At 36.9% G+C, this 18,681-nt stretch overlaps 1 protein-coding gene across 3 annotated transcripts in view; it reads right to left on the bottom strand.

Moving 5' to 3' along the window:
- Positions 1 to 1,598: 1,598 nt before the first annotated feature.
- CARS1 (cysteinyl-tRNA synthetase 1) overlaps positions 1,599 to 18,681 on the bottom strand; it is a 31,983-nt gene continuing 14,900 nt past the window's right edge. For all 3 annotated transcript variants that reach the window (XM_014252139.2, XM_005522326.3, XM_088058083.1), the window contains 13 exons: positions 18,329 to 18,441; positions 17,704 to 17,832; positions 17,366 to 17,495; positions 16,987 to 17,090; positions 15,998 to 16,095; positions 14,340 to 14,529; positions 13,784 to 13,852; positions 10,123 to 10,204; positions 6,195 to 6,275; positions 5,705 to 5,772; positions 4,319 to 4,378; positions 3,007 to 3,090; positions 1,599 to 1,911 (listed from right to left, as the gene is read on the bottom strand). In XM_014252139.2, coding sequence (XP_014107614.1) covers positions 1,777 to 1,911; positions 3,007 to 3,090; positions 4,319 to 4,378; positions 5,705 to 5,772; positions 6,195 to 6,275; positions 10,123 to 10,204; positions 13,784 to 13,852; positions 14,340 to 14,529; positions 15,998 to 16,095; positions 16,987 to 17,090; positions 17,366 to 17,495; positions 17,704 to 17,832; positions 18,329 to 18,441 — 1,343 coding nt within the window. In that variant the 3' untranslated portion in view covers positions 1,599 to 1,776. The remainder of the gene's footprint in view (positions 1,912 to 3,006; positions 3,091 to 4,318; positions 4,379 to 5,704; positions 5,773 to 6,194; positions 6,276 to 10,122; positions 10,205 to 13,783; positions 13,853 to 14,339; positions 14,530 to 15,997; positions 16,096 to 16,986; positions 17,091 to 17,365; positions 17,496 to 17,703; positions 17,833 to 18,328; positions 18,442 to 18,681) is intronic.

Raw genomic sequence — 18,681 nt, 5'->3', positions numbered from 1 at the left:
AAGCTGTAACTTTCAGAAGCAGCATAGGCATGTCTCATGCTTTCATAGATATCCTGAGTGCACATGCATCTTCAGGGAGCATGCTGGGAAGAAAATGATGAGCTGATAATGCCGAAGGGAATTAGGATCTAAAATGATGCAAAAAAAGTTTTTTGCATCATTTTAGAATCTTTTCCCATACTAAAGGATGAAAAGTTGGCCTGATGGCCATGGCTGGCCACTTTAAGTATCATTGTGCAGTTTAAACATGCATTTATAAAACTGATTAGAAATTAGCAGAATAATCAAATATTGAATGCCAAATTATTAATTTAGTAATAGCAACCTAAAGAAAAAGCTCTGTAAACCACATTTCAAAAAGATGGTTATGGAATAAACTCAATATTCTCCCCACTACGCAAAGTTCACATACAAGTACTTCACAACAGATTTTATTTTCTGCAAACAAGATGCATCTGCTTTACTGACCTTATGTATGTTTTCAAAGGTAAACACAGACAAATTAGAAAAAAAACCCTAGTAGACCTTTCTGTTACTCCAAATAACGTGTTCATTCATCAGAAGGAGGAATATAAATATAAAAATATCAAAGAAAAGCAAAGATGGTTCAATTAAGGAACATAGCCTGATGATTGTAGAATGAACCTAAGAGCTGAGAGAAGTGAGGTGTCACAGTATGTCTATCTGCAAGTCACCTTGAGAATACTGAATGAATATAGTTCTACAAATCAGACACTTGGCTGTTCTGTGCAGCTGTGAAGTGGGTGAAATATTTTTTTCAGGATTTCATGAATTAGTTCATTTAGTAGCTTCTGCCAGTGAAATGCATTGTTAGGCAACAAAGAACTATCCCTGCAGATATAATGGGACCATACTACACCAGAAATGTTTTTACCTCAGGGTTAAATTGTCACGTTAAAAACATCAGTCTTGAATACAGGGCAATGTCTAGCTGTACTCCCTAACTGCAAACCAATCTACAAACTGTGTATCAGTAGGAAACCCTCTGTTAATTCCCCATGGCTCTGAACTGGTAATTAGGTATTGAGTACCTTGGGTAATCAGATACTTTGGCAGGGCTTCTGTTTCCTTGAAGGTATAGCTCCAAGAACACACCACCTCTGCCATCAGTCCTTCATGTCTTTCCCATCTGTTTTTTCAATGCAGGTGCATTTGCCTTGTACTTACCCACTTGACTGCAACTGCAGGTTCATGATCTGTTCCCTTCTACAACAAAGGGACTGTTAACTTCTTCTATGCAAAGTGTTCTGGGTATACTTATGAGAGTTTTTATTAACAGCAGCTAGAATGAGTATCATAGTGGAACTACCCACTTTTCCTGCTTATGTAAAGATACTAAAGTCATCTGGAAAATACTGTTCTTACTGTGGGGCAAATTACTCAGCTCCCATTTAGCAAAAAATTTCTCTGACTGTAATATTGGGTCTTAGATAGCGATCAGTATCCAGGACAAATTAACCAAAGCCTGGACAGCTATAATGAACAAGAATCCTTATGTGGATTTGCTGACTGAGCAGCACCTTCACAAACAAACTGGCAACCACTGCTGCTACTGTTGAGAAGAAACTTCTTACAGGTTGGCCTTTTTAATAATGGATTTTTATTGCATTTCCAGATGACATTATTAACCCACGTAAACAGGAATTTTACTTTGCACATAATAGAAAGTGTAAACAGAAATTTGAGCATCAGTATATGCTCACTTCTTCAATGGGAGCCCAGCACTCGCCTTCCAAATAAAAAGTCCTGTTGTCTTCAATTTGCACTTCCATTCTGAACCATTTGTAGATACTCCTTGTGTAGCTTTTCTTGGGTTTCATAAAGTTTCTTTAGCTTCTTAATTTGTCCTTTGCTAAGTTCTTTGCCTTCTGTATCATGGGTGGGAAATCCCTGAAATATATTAAAGAAAAAGAGTATTTAACTTAAATTCTTGGACCGCTTTTGTTCTTTATGGAACCATGTTTTAATAAGATAGGGAGATAATGTCATAATGACAGGCTGTCAGGAAGGAGTGTATCTAATTTTAGTCACCTAGAAGTTTGACAGCTAACTTTGACTATTTCTGAATGTTCTCTTCCTAGCTAAACAAGAGGCATAAGGGTGTATTTATCTTCTGTCCTGAACCACATAAGGGAAGCTTAGACCACTAACTTCTAGATGGTTTTAGTTAAGAGAATAATGACTAATTCCTGAACAGATGGTTAAAATAATCTTTTAATCATACTAGCAGATTGAATTAAAGGCTTAAAGCAAAAGCAGCAAGACATTTATATTCTTGATGGAGAAAGTATGATCAGCATTTTTATGGACATTCTCCTTCGCTTGCAGGATTATTTTCCAGTATTTATCCTCTCCAATCTGACTTGTCCCCAGAGCTTGAATTTGTGTAGGTGAAGGGGAGAGGCAGAGGCAGATCAATGACCCAAATCAAGTAGAAGTGAAGAAACAGTGCTTTAAGTTTTCCAAGTAACCCTTTTATCCCCAAGGGGAGCAATCAAGAGCAAAGTTATGCATACAGCCCCTTCAGAGAGCCTTTGCCAGGAGAGAGCAAAACAGTGGGCAGAAGGGAGCAGGAGACACAGGACCTCTCCAAAACACGTCACTTCTGGCAAGCTGGGGAGTTTGTACTTGCAAATGAATACCCTGTCTTGCACCAGAGTAGTAAATCTGTGAATTAATATCATACACATTCCTACTCACAATATATATTTTGCTTTGCAATAAGGGGAGCCAAAGGAAATGTACAATGACTGTACAAAGGAGCATAGAAGGAAAATACCCTTGAAATGATGGCTAACAGGGACCTTGCTCCACAGTGCACAATAATATTCATATATACCACTTTTTCTTCCTCTCCTTCCCTCCTCTTGCTACGTTAATAGCACTGCCCTGGAGGTTTGGAACAAGATTGCTATAAAAATATACAAATAAATATGTACAACCGGGGAAGGAAAACCACTCCCTATATGAAGAAAAGCCTCTTACATTTTCATCAAACATGGAATATTTGTCAAGCTCCAATTTAAACATTTCATGTGGTGGAATCTTCATTTTTTCCAGTTTTGCTGCCTGTAATACAAAACATGCATTAACATCACAGTTAATTACTGACAACCTGTCACATATGCAAAAGGAAAGGTAGACTATAATTTCAAAATCAAGGAACATTAAATTCATAATTATTTATTATGTAAAAAGAAACTTGGAGTGAGGAACAACTCAGTAGGTCTTACCTGTGCTTGTCTGGGGAAAAAACTGGTTTAAATCTGTAGAGATCCACTTTATAAAGCACATGCATTGCAGAAACTTAAAATAATTTGCTTATATACTCCAAAAATTACACCTGATTCTTGCTAACTTGGTTCTTTAGTCAACACAAAGTGAATAGCTACTATCATAAAGAATATTCAGAAATTAACTCACTGCAAAGGGAACCACCTTTATCAAGTTTCCTGCTGACAAGCAAAGGTTTCTATGCAGGTCACAGAAGAATCATATGCAGTAATTGCACTAAAAACAAACTGAACTTTCCCTTGTCTGTAAACAAATACATCTCAGAATCTTTTCCATGTAATTTTTCCCCAATGCAAAGGAATCACCTTTTTGAAAAAATGAAAAAAGGTACTTGGAATTTGTGGATGATAAATGCTATTAATTTTAACTCTCTATGTGGTGCTCTCTAGATGTTTTCTTCCTTTTTTAACACAGGAATGTATTTCCTGTACTGTTAAAGTCATCAGCATGGCAAACAGTATTTTAACTTATGAGTTCATCTCCTCTGTCTATTCCCCATCCAAAGCCCAAAACCTTTGAGCTATCTAATTCCAATCACAGAGATAAAACATTTCCCTGCTCAATCACAAGGAACAGAGGATTTCTTACAGAGAAAAAGACAAAAAAAGGAGAAAAAGAAAACCTTTTCACATAAACCTATGATATTAGAAAGGGAATAAAATAATAAATGTCACTAGCAAAATCTTCTCCAACTGTAACAAGCATGTAAGATACAACTTTGTCAATTAAGGAGGTAATACCATTTATAGACTGAAATTAAGTGCTACAAGTTCTTCTGCAATAAGTTTATGCAGGCTTTAGTTGTGTTTTCAAAAATGGCTTCTCTATAAGAACTGAATGTCCAATTCTGAACTGCAAGACAAAGCCATTCTGAGCAGGAAATTGTACACAGAAAAAAGAAATGGAGACCTGTTTAAGGCTGGGCAGAAGGCCTGTGTCCTAATGTTCTTTCCTGCACGTGATTACTGCTGCCTACACTTTCCTTCAAAATCAGGTTACTTACTTCCTGCTGTTGTTTTTTCCTGGCTGCTTCTTCCTTCTTCCTTTTTTTCTCTTCTTCTATCTGTGAGAGGCAGTGTTAGTGAGTAAAAGGCAATGTACTATTTCATTTGAGTTTTTTTCTACAAACCTGAGCCAGCTCCCCTGGATATCTAATTACAGACAGAACTGATAGCATGACCTGCAGCAAATCCACCATGCCTTATAATTAGGATTATCAGATACTCCCCACTGTATGACTTTGATTTCATTTGCTTTTATTCAGAGTTAAACCAGTTTTAACTGTTCAGAATGCATTTTGCATGCAAAGTGGGTACCTATAAAAGAATACCTAAAAGAAATTGTTCTATCACTTTGCAAATGACTCTTAAAAAGACTGTATTTCAATGATATTTTAAGCTCTTGCCTCAAACTGTGAAGATATCACAGTTCCTTAGGCAGCAGTTGTATCACTTGATGTTCCTAGGGAAACAACTATCCAAATTTAGCCAACTTGCTAAAAATCCCATCTTGCACTTGCCCAGGAAAGACCTGTCAGTTCTCCAAGGGTTCTGCCAGTACTGAACATAATGCTGTTTCTAAGGAAAAGGAACTCTAGCTGCAGGTCCTACCCAGCAGCTACAAACAAACTGCCTTCAATGTCACTCTGATGAAAACATCTGGAATTGACTAAAATGACTTTTTACTTCTCCCTTTTCTGAAAAACATCAACATGGAAGGAGAAATGTTGGAAAGTCTTCCAAATGTTTCTAATCATGATAGAATTTTATTATTTAGTAAAATTGAGGACGGACATATGAAATATTACTCTTAAATATTACAACGTCAAATATCAATGCTAGGAAGTGCCAAAAAGCAGGGTTTCTGTATAGACCTTGTGCATGTGAATTCAAATTCACAAGCTTTATAGAGTAATACGAATTCTTTCCCCCACATCCTGAATATCTCACTAATCCATACTAAATTAAAATTTAGCCAGTACATTTTTTCCTCACTTATCAGATGAAGACAGAGTAGTTCTATGGAAAATGCTGACTTCAACTGTACAAACAAAAGAAGTCTGAATTAGCTTCCCATTGGAATTGTTCTTCCAGAGAGATAATACAGTTGGAATGCAATACTGTACATCCCTTAATTATATGAAGATCTTAAAAAGCAAACAAATAAAAAATCTTAGAGTTATTCACTAGGTCAAAGTCACAAAATTTTCAAGAAGCTGTTTCGAAAAATTCTTTTTTCCAACGCACTTAAATTTTTGTATCAATTATGTCATCTTCCTTGTTGCTATTCTGCTATGATTTTTCTTATGAATTATCAAAGAAATGTAAAAATATCCATAGCTTATACATTACTTTAAATTTAAAAAATATAGTATGCTTAAAATAACTACCTTTTTCTTTTCTTCTCTTTCTTTCAATAATGTGTCCTTATCCACTAATTTAACCACAGTTGGAAGTCCTAAAGAAGCAAAAAGAGATGGATTAATTTCTTGATTAGTCGAAGATAAATGTATTCACCCTGTGATAATTGTTTTCTTTTTGCATGCTGAATGTAAATACAACTCAGTGGCTATTCAAAAGTGACTAAGAAATTAGGTGCTATACAAAAAAGTGGAAATTATTGCAATGTATGCTTTTTTATTCTGTACATGTATTCCAATATACAGTTCTGTAATATATATTCATACATATTATACACCATTATATATGATACCTATTACGTGCCATTGTCTATAGCACATACAATATGCTACAGCTCTGCAATACTTGAGTTTACTGAATTCTTCAAAACTAGTTTCTACAGTTTGTTTTCCCACTTCTTAGAATAAAAGCAAGATTATAAAAACAGCTCCTACAAAGTTTCAAGAGATAACTGGGTACCTTCATGATCTTCAAATCGAACTCCAAGTTCTGGCAGGATGTCATCCCGAAGAGCATCACTCAACTGCAGCACTTCAGTTACTACAAAGCATGAAAAATACTTTTAGTGAAGTAAAATCTGGCCAAAGTATACTTTTATCCAGCTACATATTTACTTAAGTGCAATTAAGAAATTACCTCTCTCTCACACAGAGAGAGAAAGGTCTTTCTTTTAAAGTGATAAGTAAGTCCTGCCTGACTTCAGCCACAGAGAAGCAGCATGTTTCTTTGCATGGACTTGAAAATCATAAATTTCTTCCAAAATACCCTCACTGTTCCTGAAGGGGAACAGAAAGAAAATCCAAGGCAATTCAGAAATGATGCAACAATTCTGCCAGGGTATGGTGAAAGGCTATATGACTCAGGAAGTTCCTAATGGTTGCTGCAGGATGTGCAATAAGAAAGGTTAAAAACCTAAGTTTAGAAAAAACACAAATTAACATATCCTGTGCTAAATCTAACAGTGCCCTTTGAAGGACTATGATTTAGTTGATTTGATAACTACACATACATTTGTCAGAGGAACTGTAATCCCAACATCCTCTTTTTATTTGAAGCAATCTAGTTGCAGCAGAACAGAGAATTTTGGTTTGGCTTTCTGCATGGTGATCAGGACATCATGGCTAATATTTTTTTTACCCTTGAAAACTTATCAAAGAGCCTTTGATGACAGCAAATAGTTGAGAACTTATGATTTATCTGAAATATATGCTATCAGCTCTTCAGAGGAAAACAAACCTTCATACAAGATAATTTTTTGGATGAGAAATTGTATCAGTTGAGAAGCAGAGCAGTTAAGAGGGACTAAATATATCAAAGAGACCCAGTATGTTGCTGTTGTGAATTCAGTGGCATTTTTCATAGGCAGGCTGGTATTTGGGAAGAACACTTAGCAAGTGTAACAAATGCTCTCCCTTTCAGCAATTCTTAGCTGATTAAACCTAAGAAGTACTCAGGGTCTCAAAGTTACTACTTCAGGCAGTGGAGGCTTCCATCCAGCCAATTTCCTAAACACTGCACATTCTGGTAAGTACAAGTACCATCCCTGAGCCTTCATCTCTGCCACAATTCTCAGAGAGCTACAAGTGAACAGCACTGACTATCCCAAAACCATAAAAAGGAACACCCTGTTTCAGTGCATGGTTGTGTTCTGTGGCTCTCTCTTTGCACAGGAAGCCACTGCAGTGTATAGAACCTCTTTTGTCTGCCGTGAAACAGAGTCGTTGTTTCTCCTGATCTGGAGCAGTTACACACAGAGAACCACAGTCATTTGCGATGCAACCCTAAATCAGCCATTAAGATAAGCCAGGGATAAGATTACCTCACTGGCTGTTGACACTAAAAGGTGTTGGCTCTAACCTAGGCAAAGGAATTACACATATCATATCAAGACTGTATCAGAAACACCTACAGCTTTTTCATCAAAACAGCATCTGCACAGTTATAGATGTTTACTTATCTAAAATCATGAAAAATTTTAAGCTGAAGAAGAAGGAACCCAACAAGAAGAAATGTATAATGAAACATATTATTTACGAGAGGACACGTCCTCTGATCAATCCTGTCATCCAGAGGAGTCAGCACTGCTTAAGGCTGAAATGTGCCTGTTCCTTGCATGTGGCACTTCCAGAGCAAATGTGTTTAGGATTGGGTAGGGGGTTGTTTATGGGCTGCCTCAGGACATAAAGAGGCTCTCACTGATGAGAGTGACCAAGAAACCAGTGGGACAATGCCTTATCACCAGTGCCCATCAACATCCCAGCAGATGGACGCTCCTTGGGCTGGTGAGATTTCCCAGACCTCTTCACATTTTCTGTGAATTTCAAGCCAAAGAGTATTAGATGTGAAACAGATGTTGAGATGCTGTGAATCAGTACACTGTGATGGGAAGGAAAAAGAGGAGCTTGAAAAGCATGTGGAGAATGCTGGATGTAAAGACTGGCAGCAAAAGACAAGAGCAGGCAATGCTATAACAAGAGAGTTTGTCCCAGTTCTGGTCAACTCATGACATATTTGGAAGAGGGGAGAAGGTGTAGGGGGCACTGTGAGAATTATTAAGTCTGCAATTGAACACTACCTGTTCTGGATGAGGGTAACATTTTTGCAGAGTATATATATTTTGATTATTACTAAAACCCATAGCTTTAAAAAATAGTTATTCTGTGAAATGTTTTGTAGATACATTTTCAAAGTGCAAGTGTATGGATGGGGACATTTGTAATACTCTGCAGGTTTTACAGAGCCACATACTTTTTATTTAACATCTGAGAATACTTAAAGCAATACAGATTGTTTTAAATAATATTTAACACAACCCTGCCAGCAACAGGCTATGATGGGGAAATTCCCTTTGCCTTCAGCCATGCAGAGGCAATATCCCCAGACACTAATCAGAACAACCTTTACAGTAATTTAACGCTTCCCGCAAGCAAGAATTTAATGGGTAAAAGGAAAGAAATCAGTAGTATGTCAGTGCAGGCCCTGCCAACCACCACCCAGCTTCCATAGATCAAACAGGTTAAAAAAAAGGTGCCTCCCTGGTCAAATTGCAGTGCTCCATAGCCCAACCAAGCAGCAACTAGATCCAACTTGATTCTCACTGTCCAGTGTATTTCAGGCAAAAAAATCACTGCCTTCCAAGTAGGAAATTCAAGTGCCAGTAAGCAGTCTAGAGCCAAGTGTGCTCTAAAAATGATCTACAAGAAGCCCTGCGATATTTAAACCTTACCACTGCTAAAAGCAATGATCCGTTTAGCTCAACCACCATAAAGCAAGGGGGAGAAAAAGCTTCATATAAACAAGTATGTTAAATACCAGAAAGCTCACATTTTTGGCTGAGGATATACACACAAACCTCTTTAATTAATTCAAGTTACAGAAAATATTTACTATTGGAATTTATTACTAAGCCTATTTCTCAGCATCAATTAGGCCTGTAAGAGTTTGACAATAGTAGCAGAGTAGTCACACTGGCAAAAACAGTTTTGTGCTTTTAATGCAAATTTATCAGCTTTAGAAGGATTCCAAGCAATAGCAGAATGAGAGTCCAGAGTCTTTTCCAGCTGAATAGGTTACCAGATACTCAAGTAATTTTATAACTCAGTGTAATATATGGGTTACTTGTATGTTTTATGTATAAAAAAAACTGCCCTGTTTTGCCTTAAAGTACAAATCCCAGTGTCAAAGTTTTAAGAAAACAAAAATCAAATACATGTTGAAGACATGCAGCATTCCACAGGGAACAGCAGAAAATACTAAGAGCTTCTCCATTAGGAAATATCAGTAAAATCAAAGAAAGCTTTATGGAACAACCTTTTTAACACTCTATAGTTCTGCTGCCAATACAGACAACCATGATCAAAGCTTTTCAAAGGGATTAGAAAACCTGAACCTGAAACTTCTAGCAAACTCCCAGGTGAATTCTCCAAAGAGAACACTCAATTACCATCAGGGGAGCTGTAATTCCAACTATGCTAACAAATAATAGTGAACATCTCAGGCTATTTAAATGCAGACACTATTACTGTGAAGCAACCTACACTTTTAAGAAAATGCAAGCTTCCTGGGGAAATCATGGGTACTTTCATACCTAGAAAGCAAGGAGCGCCCTAACCTAGAGAAACAGCAGCTACACCTCATCATTCCAGAACTTTTAGATTCTTTGAGAAATGAAAATTAGTTTAGCAGCCTAAAAAGATTCCCAAATTAAAGAGAGAGGCAGCAGAGATGCAAAAATTCAAAGCAGCTCTGATTTAAAGATGTCTTTTATTCTCTAAGCAAGGAGAGACTATCGGCTGTCTCACACTCACACCTCCATCCTCTCCTCCAGTTTGGGTCCTATGACCTCCAAGTCTCACATGCAACAGTACAGGAAAAAGTGAACTCTCACCTTTTTTCTCTCTGGCAATTTGTCGTACTCCTTCTCTGAACTCAGAAAGAACTTGGAGGTATGGCATCACTGTAGATTCAATCTGCAGGAGCATTATTTCCACAGTTAGCTAATCATCATTTAGACATAAAATATGTTCCTACCCTCTTCATATTTATGCGCTGTTGGATGGAACTTGACCCTCAGGGCAGATCTGTATCAATAAAAATTGTCATTGCTCTATTGATGTCAAAGGACAGATGACAATTTGCATTAGCTGTCAATTTTCCCCTTGTGCAGATAAAATCAGCTTGTCAAGTTCAGCCTCTCCCCATTCCTTTTTCACCTCCTTTCAGTTAGATCCATCACCTCCACAGGGTTATGACACCATCCAGCTAACTATAATGCAGTGCAGGGATAAAAACAGCACTCAGATGAATTTTCTCCTACAGGTACTGAAGGAGGCCCAGCTGTTTATCAGATAATAACACCATGTGAAGCTGCTATTAGGACTAATTTTCATTAGAACATAGATCTGTTCCTGAGATTTTTGCTTAAGCTAGTTGTATAGACAGTGCAATTATCTATATTCCTCATACAACTCCCTCTCCCACAAAGGTGAAGAAAGATTACTGTTGAATTATTTCAGGTGTAAGTAAACACTAGGCACAAAATCTTGGACAAAGTCCTGTGAGTCTGGTCTCAATGGCAGCGAATAGCAGCAGCAAGCAGTGAACAGCTACAAAAACAACTACAGATCAGTGTCTGCCATCACTTCTCTGGAATCCCAAGAGGAAAAGCCAGGCCCTTGAGGGAGAGTCTAAATTAAAAGTTTCATTACTTTGGAGGGTGGGGGAGAGGAAAAAAAGTTGCCAACTGTTGTCTATTCTACAAATTCCACATGTCTTTCATGTCTGTTTAATCTCCATGACAAAATTCTGTGCAATTAAGGGACAAGATAGTCTGTCATGCTGTAAAAGTGCCCCTACAAAAAGAAACAAAGCACCCTGCTAAAATTTTTATAAAAGTGAACACTGCAAACAGCTTCATAGTCAGATCCAGTGCTGACAAGTTTGGCCCAAGGAACACACTCTGGAAAGTCAAGAGCAGTCACATCTCCACTCGCCCTCTGCACTGGACGTACCTCTTCATGCAAATAAAGTGGTATGGGGAAAGCAGGCACAGTCACTATTTTATCAGTCATTTCAAAATGAAAGATTTTTATTTCCACAATAACTTACTTGAGAGAAATGCTGAATTCACTTGAAAAATGATATTAAGGAACTGAGGTTTTCTGACTTCAGATCTCTTATATCCATTTTTCAAGTAAATTATTGACCCATGGTAATTAAGCTAATTTTTGTTTCAGCACTTTTGAACTGGATCATGCCTTTTTTTGGAGATATTCACTCAATTGGTTCTTGCATCTCTAAGTTAAACAAGGAAACAACTGGCCTGACCCACAGCCTTCTGTAATTAATGATAAGTTTTTGAACCTTGGAAGTTCACCTCTAATTTTTACTAAGAAAAATAAGAATTTGCACGGAGGACTGAAAGACAGTATAATATTTAATGAAACAGACAAAATATTTGTGAAATTATGCATTTTTATATTGTAGTGCGTAACACCGGTATTGGCCTGGGTGATAAAAGCTTCTTGAGTGTAAGAGATGCTAGCACAATATTATCCTGACAACTGTGCTAACAGTGTGGCATAATGTGGAATGTATAAACTTTTTTCAGAAAGGATGCCCTTTAATTTTTGATTTTTGTATCCTTTCAAGCCTAATCAACAAGAGGGGAGATGTAATCCCTTAAACAGTCAGCAGCTAACAAACAAGATCTAAGTGATGTCCAGGTGTTAGAAAAACAAACTACTTGTTTGTAGAATTGCCTTGTTAAGGTTTAGGGCTGGACATGCTACAGTGATCTCAGTCCTTAGGGGATGTTAACAAAACTTGGGGAGAAGGATGGACCACTGATAGTGGACACAAAGAATGCAACAAATAATTTATAGGCAATGAGAACACTTGGAAGAACTCCCAAGATAAGGAAGAAACTCATAAAGCCAATTCAGCAGCTGTGGTGGATCAGCTCCCACTGGGTTAAAGGTAATTTCAAACACCAACTCAGGGACCATCAACCCAAGGAACCCACTGACACAAAAGAACAGAAAGACTGAGCATGAAGACTAATTAGCATGGGAAGCAAGAAAATTATTAACCAAGTGAGGATAGAATACAAATTAATAGGAGAATTATGTAACTTGTAGCCAATGAAAACTAGTTCCTTTGTTTGCTAAAATGCGTAACTAGCAAAGAGTTTTGATAGTTGGTGTGCTTGATTTGTGGAAAACCAACAAGCACCCAGGCTTGCACAACTCTGAAACAAATAATTAGTGTTGCTCTTGAGGGTGTAATTACTGGCTTGTTGCATATGGGTTAGAAATCAAATTTTTGTGGACAACAACATGTGTTAACACAGGACTTTTTTTATTTTTTTTTCTGAACAAGATTCTTCTCACTCCATTACCCTTAGCAGTGTTATTTTAAAGGAGTGAAAGGACTTAGCTTCAAGTTATCACCAATCCTTCCTTAAAGCATATCTACTGAAAACACTGCCTTAAGTGCTAAATATAAATTTAATTTTCATTTTCCCTTAAAAGGTAACTGTTAAAGTGCTACCTTTTTTCTGAAATCCAAAATAATTCTGAGCTAACTTAAAAAATCACTATTCACTATTGATGGGCTTTGTAGGTAATACTGATTTATTATACTGAAATATTATATCATTAATGGAAATTTCCATAACACACAAATGTATTTGCATTGGCAATTATCAGATGAGTGCTCATTCCCATTCTTCCAACCACAAGCAAGCTTGCCAATTCCTCTGATGAATAAAAGGTTATGCTTCTTTTTTTCCACCAGAAATATTTCACTTATTCCTTCTAAGGAGGAACAGAAAGGTGCATGGTCACACCTTTAATGCAGAAAAATATGTGAAAAATAGCAGTTGTGTTTCCACAAGAGATTTTTGGCCCGAACAAAGTGTTGACAGCTTTCACATGGAGTTATCTCTCCTGCCTGCACCAGAAAATGTTCCAGTTATTCCAGAGCCCATCAGCACTGTCATCAGGTACCTCTCAGGTACTTCCAAAAAAATTCTGCACAGCAGTCAGAACTTCTGACTAAAGCAAAACAGCCTTTAAAAGCCACATAAAACTGTGGCTGCAAATGAGATCAGAAAAGAGATTGAAATGTGGATAAAACTCCAGCTGCCTCCAGGCTGGTTTCTGGTATACCACAAAGAAGTTTAATCAGTATAATTACATTTTTGAAACTACTTAGCATACAAATACTTGTAATGAGTCTTTAGACTGTAGCATGTGCTGCCTGTAGTTCACATGTGGTTTAGGAAACACACTCAACATTCAGAAGACAAGATAACTCTTTTTCTGGTTACTATACAATTTGTCTGTCATTAAACCAAACAAATCTATAAAAACCCCAACTCTTATAAAAGAAAAATCCTGCTTCCTAAGGCAATTAATTACATCAGATTCAAAAGCTGAAAGCAAAAAGAATGCAATTCAGCTACATATCAGTAATCTCATCACTTTAACCTAAGCTCTCAAAGGATACCAAGTAATTTTGTTTAGTGTATTTTGTCTTTCACTTACATTTATGTTTTGACTAGTCCCTCCAACAGGAAAACCAATTGCATCATCACTTTCTATGGCACCAAAAATCTGGTCAAAGAAAAAGAAAAGATTGTACACATCAATTCACAGGTATGTGAAAACTAAGCAAAATCACATATACAGGCTTTCAAATAGTTCTCATTTAACCCAGAATTCACAACTCTATCAAGACAATGTTCTGATTTATAATTGATACAACAAACAAAGTATTGGCTTTCAGATTTAGTTTTAAAGCTGTCAGATTTTTTGTTCTGACCTCATACTTTTTCGACTATCTAATCTTTCTTGAACATAATAGGGGCTCTCCCCCTATTCAACAAAACATTAGGTGAAAACATAATGTAACATGGAGGACTCAAAATTGTTCCTGCTGCAGCACACACTGCAGTTTGGGGTTGTTTTGGCTGGGGGATGTGTGGAAGATATTTAGTTTCCTGTAAGATTTAAACAAAGACTCTACAGATCCTGCCATACTTGAAAATACAAGTTATAACGGCACAGCGCAATAGCAACATTACTCCTTGCTGTTACATACCTTTAGCATTTGAGTGAGATAGGAGCTGATGTTTTCTAAAAGAAGTCTGTTCGGCATCTGTCTGGAAGATTTCTTTGCAGCAATATAGGAGTTACTCTGGCTGACTAATGAGCGCATTTCTTCTAAGACAGAGCGGGTATCAATATTGTCGCACAGTGCTTCATGAATTGTTGCTTTCTTCTCATGAAAACTGAGAAGAAAAAGATTTTTTTTAACTACTCCTGCCAAAACCCTGCAACATACTCTGAAGAGTCTCTGTTAGAAGAGTAAGGGGATGGCCTAAAAGCAACGTAACTTTTTGCTGGTTAGAGTTTGTATTTGAAGGAAAAAGAGATGAGCAAGAAAAAAGGCATTATCATGATGCTGCTGTTTTACTGCTATGGACAAAGGCAGGCAGGATAATCTAATTGGCAACGACTATCCAAACTAATTACATCACACAATTTTTCAGCAAGCCAAGCGGCCTTTTCATGCCAGTTTTTTTTTTAAAGCAGTAGAAATTGCTTATTTAGTATCTTCTTGGGCTTGTTTTTTTTTTTTTTTTTACAGTATTGCTCTTCTATCCCTGTGTACCAACCGAGTTCTGTTTATTATCTTTCCAGGAAGGAGCATCAATTTGGAAGTTAACACAAAGTGAATTCTTATATTCTTATGAAGATATTACAAGTAGAAAAAAGGAATTAATTCATGCAAACCTTTGTAACGTTAGCGACATGTCAGTAGGTATAATAAATAATACAGTACATTAAGTACCATTTCATGACACAAAGGTTTCATGGTTTCAAACAATGTCTTTTTTCCAAGAAAAAAGAAGTGGTAGAAGAAAGAAGACAAAACCAAAGATACTAAGCATATCTTCTATTCCTCCCACTTCTTTATCCATTCCTTTTGACCTCTCTATTACTTATCATCTCCCACCTTTTCAAAAAAGGGTGTTATCTCCACCAACCTCAAGTTAAAGATAAAATTTTCAGAGCACATGACTACACAGAAACATCTGCACTTAATCCTTCAATAGTAACATTAGTGATCACAACAGTGAACTGAACTAGGAAACAATTTTAGCACCACAATGTAAGATGCTTCTATTTTAAATTTCAGAGAAAACTAAAGTCCTTTAGGAAGCTTTTTGCATTACAAATAACAATGGCAGTATTGTTATAAAAGTCAAAAGACTGCAAAATTGATATCACTGTCTCAACATTATTTTCAAACAATGGCACTCATCTTTCATGGTTTTAGTCAGGTCATTTAACTTCTGTTTGTCTCAGATAACCTACTATACTTTGAAATACGTAAAATACTGTTTTTCCAGTTGTAGCCACTGTGAATTATTGGTCATTTCTCAGAGAGAAGACAAGATTTCACATAGTGACGAAAATTACAGCTACGTAACAAAAAAGTTCTCTTTCCCTTCACAAACATGGCAATGAGGCATGCCAGAGTACTTAACATAAACAAATGGGAAATTGACAGTTTAATCTATGCTTCATAAAGCTGTCCCAAAATTAAAATGATTGCTTGTGAAGAACTGGGATGTTAAGTGGGAATGCTACAGACATAAATATCAGTATACACATTGTAAATGATAATGTAAGGAAAAAAGAATTAAACATGAAGCAACACAATTCAAAGAGAAATAGGAATGCTTCACTCACTTTTTGTTCAGCTCTACTTCTTGATTTTCCCATTTCTGAAACTGTCCTGTCACATCAGTGGGAGCTCGAAGAATATCCTTCACATTCAAAAAGAACTCCTGTAAAAGAATATAGCTAGAAGTCAGTTTCAATTACACATAACCAATACTTACTATGAAAGGGCATTATTTCTTACAAGACTCTTAAACTTCATGGGACTTAAATTGCAGTTGGACTGCAACTCATTTTTATCTCTTGCTCTGTTACTACATGATACCCTACAAGCTGCTTATACAAAAAAACTTTTAAAAATGTTTAGGCAACAGTTCTTATGGCAGATTTTAAAGTATGTTGCTAGCAATGGAAGGTCAAGAATGAAATGGCTTTATAGCAAAGATCTGTTTTAAATGGGCATCCAGCTTGGTAAAAAGTCATTTTAACCTAATCCGTGGCCCAAACCAAACATTTTACATAAAAAGCAGAACAGCTTCAGCTGGAGAGACCAAGATCAATAATCTCAAAATGCTGTACAGTGTCCTTGTGAAATGTCAATCTAAATTATGGCTCCAAACTATCCAGCGACAGGAATTGTGCCTAACCTCTCACACACCTGCAAGGCATAGAGGCAACAGTGCATTGTTTGTGGTGAGGAGATAAAATAGAAACAATATCCCTCCTTCCCCTTTGGCTATATTTGCGCAGAGTCTGACCTGGTAGAAATGTTGAAGAGGGTGTGTTGAACTGATTTCTATAAGCAACTGAGAAATTGATCTTGTGTGTAAGTGCCAAGCTGCTCAGAGATGTCAAAACCTGGAGAGAGCACCCAGCTGTAGGGAAATGTAGCAATCTGTGGAATTTACAGGACTTGCACTGTGCCATCCCACCTGATGAATTCAGAAAGCACACCCAGTCTGGGAATATAGCCTACATATCCTTTGAGTTCTATTCCTTGAAACATACATGGCAACACAAAGGTAGAGAGATGGAGAAGAAATGAAAAACTTACTTACATTCATAAACTTCTCATATTGAATAGCTGACTCCATGGTATTATTTGAATAATCCAGTGTATCCTTCCAAGAGTGCATGAGGAAAGCCAGCCGTAACTGTCGTGCTAGTAGGAGGTTTAAAATAAACAAGGGAAGTTTTTATAAGCTAAACCATGGACTCCAATACTGCAGTGGCTAAGAACATAATCTTTAAAGTTCTTACTATCGCTACATCTACCAAAAAAGCAAAACCATTATCATCCATACTGATAAATACTAACAAGGATCAGAAGAACAAGGAAGCTGTTCTAAAGTTAGCGAAGTTACCCCAAATAAAAAAATTATCACAGTCACCACTCCAAGTACATCAAAAGCATTCCCATTCCAAAATAATTTTTACCTGTGTGTTTCTTCAGTGCATCTTTTATGGTAATGAAATTCTTCAAGGATTTGGACATTTTGCAGCCAGCAATTGTTAAGTGACCAGTATGCAGAAAATACCGAACCCAGTGATCATTTTCGAAGTATGCCTGCAGGAGAAAAACAAAACCCAAAGACCCAACACTATTTACATACATATAACGAAGTAGGAGCACTTAGAGAATAAAATCCTGAGAACTAAAACTCATGTTTACACAAAGCACACATCAAGTTTAAAAAACTGAATTACGGATCTGTATAAATTGCATCAAAGCAAAGCACGTTGCTTTATCACTGCAGAAAGGTCAGTTCATTCACCTCGGACTGTGCCAGTTCATTGTCGTGGTGAGGAAATCGGAGGTCAAAGCCTCCTCCATGAATGTCCATCGACTCTCCCAGAATGGATCCAGCCATCGCAGAACATTCGATGTGCCAACCTGGACGACCCTGTTAACAAAAAGGGATTACTTGGTTACTAGTAACTGTCTTCCTCTCCTCCCTCATGTTGTTACTATGAGAAAAGAAGATTCTCAGTCTCAGCTTCACAAAAGGAAAATGTTGCATTTAAAGATCCAACCTGGCAATATATCTGTAATGTTCTGATTATCTTGCTTACTGTTCTTTTAAAAGCTACATTATTATTTTGATCTCAAGGGAGGAAAAGAAGGTAACAGAATTTACTGCAGATAAAGCTCGTCAATTAACAGAGGACAAACAAGTAACAGCCATGCTGAGCCTGCATGCAAACTTCTGCTTAAAATGTATCAGACTGATACACATTCTAGATTATTAGATGAACATTAATCACAGAATCTTGTGACTGAATACATAATCACCACAATTTATACAGTGTTAATATGAGGTGAGGCAAAAAGACTTGGGTAACTGTGCTATTGAAATAAGCGAGGAGAATACAAATCCTGATTATAATGTCCTTTCTTACCTTTCCCCATGGAGAGTCCCATGAGGGCTCTCCTGGCTTGGAGGACTTCCATAAAGCAAAATCATTTGGAGAATGTTTCTCACTTAAGCGATCAGCTGAGATGCTCAGGTCACCTTTCAAAAAAGAAAACGTAAATGTATACATTTTACACCAGCGTTACTGATTTTTGGCCTTGCTGTATCTCACATAAAGAGAGTCTTAAAAAAAAAATAAAATAAAAAACCCAAACTACAAACCCCCAAATAACTGAACCCTCAAAAATCCTCATTATTAACCTTGATAATCCTTTGGGGTTTTGGCTAATGTTTGGTTGACAAGTATCTGACAAGTATCAGCTGCACTGCTTTCTAAGT

The sequence above is a fragment of the Pseudopodoces humilis genome, chromosome 7 (assembly GCF_049639895.1).
Source record: "Pseudopodoces humilis isolate 2021_Gansu_Grassland_sample_001 chromosome 7, ASM4963989v1, whole genome shotgun sequence".
In the NCBI taxonomy this organism is placed as follows: Eukaryota; Metazoa; Chordata; class Aves; order Passeriformes; family Paridae; genus Pseudopodoces; species Pseudopodoces humilis.
Note: the sequence above shows the minus strand (reverse complement) of the source record. Positions and strands in the feature narration are given on the sequence as shown.